Source organism: Triticum aestivum, chromosome 4B (assembly GCF_018294505.1).
Source record: "Triticum aestivum cultivar Chinese Spring chromosome 4B, IWGSC CS RefSeq v2.1, whole genome shotgun sequence".
Classification (NCBI taxonomy): Eukaryota; Viridiplantae; Streptophyta; class Magnoliopsida; order Poales; family Poaceae; genus Triticum; species Triticum aestivum.
The window spans coordinates 569,219,096-569,224,836 of NC_057804.1; the positions used below are offsets into that span (position 1 = coordinate 569,219,096).

The window sequence follows — 5,741 nt, forward strand, 5'->3', positions numbered from 1 at the left end:
TAGAAAAAAAATTATATACATGTCAGCGGTCAGCCCAAAACAAACGCAGCCCACGAAATCTCTCGTTCGCTCCAGTTCGCAGTTCGCACCGACGCCTCCAGCCTTCCGTGGACGTCTCGACCCCTCCTCGCAGCGTTCCCGCACGCAGCGCCGCCGCCCGCCAGAGGTAGATTTCGACTAGCGGCGGCGCCCTGCCCCCTGCACCGGCGGCGCCCAGCCCCACGCCCCCCCCCCTCCTCTTCGGCTCGGAGGGAGCAGCAGCAGCCGAGCAGGGACGGGCAACCCTGGCGGCGCCGCCCCTCCCCTCGCGGCAAAGAAACAAAAGGTGCGACGACCTCTGCCCTCGCGGCCTCGCCCCCAATTTGTGATTTCTTGATTTGCTGAAATTACTAGATGGAGGCAGTCGATCTATTTAACAGATGCAAGTATCTAAATTTATGTTCCCTTTGTTTGGCCAAACGTAGATGAAGATGAAGAGGAGTGGAATTGTTGGCAGTAGCATATTTGCAATGTGGGAAAAGGCTTCAAAAGCAAGGAAAATAGGTGAAGTATCCACACCGAATCAGACCGTAGCTGCATCTAGTACTTGTACTTCTCCTGTTCATTTGGAGAGCAATTTGCAATTGGTGTTATGGCAAGAACCGGAGAGTAGAGGAGAAACCTCAATGCCTCATGTAGAAGATGATGAATTTATTGATGAAGATGATGAACCGATGCAAGCAGATTTGGAGGCACTCGAACATGATCCTGGAAAGCGGATTCCCATCTCAATGTATGCTGTCAATGACCAAGATAGAGTAAGAAGGAGATATATTGAGATGGGGTGATGTCAACCAAAGAATCATGAGTTCAAGTTTACAAATAAAAGTGGGAAAGATCGTCGCTTTTGTCGTGCTTGGTTTAAAGAATTTCCATGGATTGAGTATAGTGTGGAAAAACATAGAGCTTTCTGCTTCGTTTGCTATTTGTTCAAGGATAAAACAAGATGTCCCGGTGGAGATGCTTTTGTGAATAAAGGATTTAATAACTGAAACATGAAGTCGAGATTGAAGAAACATGAAGGTGAGGTTAGTAGTGCTCATGCTGAAGCTCAAGAGAAGTATGATAGGTTCACTACACCACAAACATCAATTCAGGAGTCTATTGCTTCAAACACCTCACAATACAAGGCTTTGTGTAAACAGCGTTTGACATGGACACTCAAGTGTGTGAGATTTCTGTTGTGCCAAGGCTTTGCATTTAGAGGACATGATGAAAGTGAAGACTCGCTAAATAAAGGAAATTTTCTTGAGCTTCTAAATTGGCTAGCTGGAAATTTTGAAAAGATTGACAGGGTTGTTCTCAAGAATGCTCCACGGAACTGCAAGATGACTCACCATGATATACAACAAGAGGTGATAAAATGTTGTGCACAAGAGACTACTAAATTAGTCATTGAAGAACTTGATGGTGGTCATTTTTGCAATACTTGCATATGAGTCTAGTGATGTGTATCAGAATGAACAATTGGCTGTTTGCTTGCGTTTTGTTGATAAGAAAGGAAGGGCGGTTGTTAGATTTCTTGGTATTGCTCATGTTGAAGATACTACCTCTTTGACACTAAAAGCTGCAATTCAGAAAATGCTTATGGACTACAATCTGACCTTTTCGATGGTTCGTGGGCAAGGATATGATGGAGCTAGTAACATGAGAGGTAATGTTAATGGCCTGAAAAAACTGATTATGGATGAGTCCCCTTCTGCCTACTATGTTCATTGTTTTGCCCATCAACTACAGTTAACTCTTGTTGCTGTTGCTAAGGAGAGTGGTGATTGTACTTGGTTCTTTCAGCATCTTGCACACTTGTTAAATGCTCTTGGCATGTCTTGTAAAAAGATGAGAATGCTTCAGATAGCTCAGGCTGAAGAACTCATTGATGCATTGGAATTGGAAGAAGTAGAAACAGGGAGTGGGCTGAATCAGGAAATGGGTTTGGGAAGGCCATGTGATACACGTTGGGGCTCTCACTTCAAAACTGTGAACCATGTCATCTCTATATATGGTGCACTACGACGAGTCATTCGCAAGATTGGAGACGAGTACCATGGTGCGGAGGCACAAGCGGCTCTATCCATAGAGACAATATTTCGATCATTTGAGTTTGTTTTCATGGCACACTTGATGCAAGAAATATTTGGATACACAGATGAGTTGTGTAGAGCTTTGCAAAAGCAAGACGAAGATATTGTTCATGCTATTGAGCTTGTTCGTGACACAAAGTATTACTTGGAGACTTTGAGGACCGATGCTGGATGGGATGATTTTCTCATAAAGGTCACATCTTTTTGTACAAAGCATAAGATCAAAGTTGTTGATATGGAGGGTCCTTACTTTCCCGTTGGCCAGCCTAGAAGGGGTTTATGTAATGGTGTGATCAATTACCACCGCTTCAAGGTTGATATGTTTGTGGGTGTCATTGATAGGCAAATCAGTGAGCTGAATGGCAGATTTGATGAGGTAAACACAAAGCTACTTTCTTGCATGGCAACATTCTGTCCACTTCATCTATTTGCTGCTTATGACCAAGAGAAGTTGGTTAGGCTTGCTACAAAGTTTTATGCTTCTGATTTTACAAGTGATGAACTGGCAAGACTTCCATGGCAACTAAACATGTATGTTACTAATGTGCGTAGAGATGAAAGGTTTCAAAACCTGAAAAATCTGTGTCAACTTTCAGTTGTGCTTGTGGAGACGAACAAGCATGAACAATATCATATTGTTTACAAGCTTCTTAAGTTGGTATTGATTCTGCCAGTAGCTACGGCTAGTGTTGAAAGGGTATTCTCTTCCATGAGCCATGTGAAGAATAAGCTAAGGAGCAAAATGGGTGATGAATATTTGAACAATTGTTTGGTTACATTTGTTGAGAGAGAACTTTTCAATCAAGTGAAGGATGAAGATGTCATCAATCTCTTCCAAAAAGGTGACCGCAAAGTTATATTGTAAGAAGGATATCATCACTTTATCAATCAAAAGGTACTTATGTATTCATGTCGTTATGGTCTGGTACATTGAAATATTGCTATTATGGTTATGCTAGTGTTGTTTTGTTCATATATTGCTAGTGTTGTGTTATTTGGTTCATATACTACATTTAGAGCAAAAAATATTTGAATGAATACCCAGCCTTCATTTCCTGGAGCCGCCACTGCCGACATGCCCTGCCAACCCACCAAGGTGATCGCGCTCGGAGGAACCCTGCTGGGCTGGGTGGACCTCTGGCAGGGCATCGTCGTCCTCGACGTGCTCGACGACGACCCCATGCACGTTCGGTTCATCCCGCTGCCCAAGCCCGATTTCTGCCGGTCCGAGTATCACGCGCCCTGGGATCGAGCTCCCCCCAACGCGGTCCACCGGGACATCGCCTACTGCACCGACGGTTTCATCAAGTTTGTCGACATGGATCTCCGGTTCCGCCACGTTGCCATGATCAAGGAAAGGCCCGTGATCAAGACGACCACGGATCTCGATCACGCAGACACCATCCTCGACTCCAAGCTCCTCCGCCGCGAATGCGAAGATAACAACATACATTTCGTCCGCGTCCCTAATGGTTGGAAGATCCGAACATGTTACAGGCATGTTTCGTGGGACTACTGGCGCAAGGACTGTCGGTGTCAAAACCGGCGGATCTTGGATAGAAACTCTTGAACCACATTGTGAGGATCATGCCCATGTCCGAGCTTTTACATTCTCTCAACATATGAATACACCTCCTCCACCCCACCAAAACACGTGGAACGACGACATGGATGGCTACTACTACAATGGAAGCTTCTATGGACATGATCGAGGTACGACAATATCAACTACCAGCTGCATCCACCCGCCGGATGGTCGTCTAATCTGCCACAATCTCACCATGCCAGCTTGAAATCATTCGGATCAGGTAATAACACTCACAAACCTTGTCATATGAAATTGCCCCCCTTTTTCCAAGAATTTAAAAGTTCCCAAACTTTAAGGTCTTCGAAATCAATTTAAGAAAATAACAATATGCATACAGTTCTTTTCCTGACATGAATATAGTTTTGTGCTACCTCTTACTACTTTTTTTATAAAGACCTCTTACTATTTTTTGCTTTTGCTAAAGGTTCCATCTATCCAGTGAACCCCCAATTGATGTATCCAGTGTCAACGGTGAACTCTGCAGCCCATGGCGAACAATGCTTATCACTATCGTTGTTGCCAATGTGGCCGGAATCCTCATAGCCCCCGGCTTATTCTTCAACAGGCATGGTTCAATTTAGTTTCAATAATACCTTTATAACTGTTACAGACCCACAAGGTATGCAGCGGGCAAAAATTATGGTAAAGGGCTGGTGGTGGAAGAGATGTTTTTGTTCTTGTTTCTGGAAGTTCTGGGGTGTTGAGGACTGTAGGAAGTTTACATGAACTTTTTTTAGCAGTTTTGGTGTGAAGTGCGCTGAAACGAATTTCAGTGCATTCCTACTGTTTGGTAGTACTTCTTTTATTTCGGTTAGTGTGTCAGTTTTTAGTATATTTTCAGTTCGCTGTGTTTATATTTCAGTTCCTCGGAATGGGCACCATAAGTGTTTGTTTTAGTCTTTCAGCTATTAGTCTCAGTTTTTTAGTAGATTCGGTTTTAGCTGTTTTGGTAGATCATTTTCTTAGCTTTATTGTTGATTCATTTTTAGTTCTTTTAGTATATCATTTTCTCAGCTCTAATGTATTTGTTTGAATCATCATTTAGTTTTCAGTTTTTAGTCACCAGTATTCCTAAGGATCAGTACCTTAAGTGTTTCATTTGACGAAAAAGGGTTTCCCCCGCTTTGTATTACAAAGCAACCACCGATACATCCAACGATAGGTGCTGGGGCCGCAGCACAGATAAGCCCAAAGAAAAACAAAGAAGAAAGGAAGAGAAACAAATGCCAACAACGGCAGATCGACGAAACGAAGATGACCGGCGACCGCTGCACCCTCCGGAGAAGTACCACCACGTTCCCAGCACCCGAAGCGCCGCGTACCAAGCAACACCTTCAAGAAGGAGGCGACGATGACGCCGCTGCTGCCCGAACTAGTCCTAGGGTTTCCCCGGTACACAGGAGGGCAGTGAGGGGAGGGGTGTACCCGACGCCCTTCAAGAAGGTCCGACGGCACCCACAGGCATCGCCGCGTCGGGGCCGGACAAGCCGCCAGAGATTTCTCCCAACCCAAACCCCCACCACCACCCCAGACGAATCATAGTGCACCGCCCATCACGCCGCCCACCAACATGTGCCACCACGATCACCGTATCAACTCTGCCGTCTTCCTGAGGTCACCGACACGAGACCTGGAGGATGGGAGAAGGGAGAGTGTCCTTGGGGGCATCCGCAACATCACCGACGTGAGGGGACAACCACCACCGCCACCGCGGAGCCGACCGGACGCGCGGACAAGGGACCTGCCAGGCACCGAGGCCCGGCCGAACCCAACAGGGTCCGGACAGCCCCTACCGTCACGCTGCAGCTCATTGGCCGACGAAGCCGCCACCGCCCGCAGACCACCGCCACTTCACCACCAACCAGGGAGCAGCGCCGCCACACACCGAGTCGCCGGCCCGCTCTTGCCCAGATGGGGCCCGAAAGGGCCCAGATCTGGGCCGCGCGGGCGCCGCCGGCCACCAGCACCGCCACGCCGCCCCGCGGCCAACGGCCGCGCCGCCTCACCGAGAGCCACGGAGTTCGCCGGACTCC

General features: G+C 46.8%; 1 protein-coding gene across 1 annotated transcript; it reads left to right on the forward strand.

Moving 5' to 3' along the window:
• The first annotated feature begins 483 nt into the window (after positions 1–483).
• Positions 484–4,717, forward strand: LOC123089230 (zinc finger MYM-type protein 1-like). The gene is made up of 3 exons (XM_044510953.1): positions 484–3,015; positions 3,166–3,928; positions 4,133–4,717. The coding sequence occupies exon 1, from the start codon at positions 1,447–1,449 to the stop codon at positions 2,983–2,985; it is 1,539 nt and encodes a 512-aa protein (XP_044366888.1). The 5' UTR covers positions 484–1,446; the 3' UTR covers positions 2,986–3,015; positions 3,166–3,928; positions 4,133–4,717.
• Positions 4,718–5,741: the final 1,024 nt, after the last annotated feature.

What these genes read in the sequence shown, in the direction of transcription:
- LOC123089230 (XM_044510953.1), top strand. Translation starts at nt 1,447, where the DNA reads ATGGTGGTCATTTTTGCAATACTTGCATATGAGTCTAGTGATGTGTAT.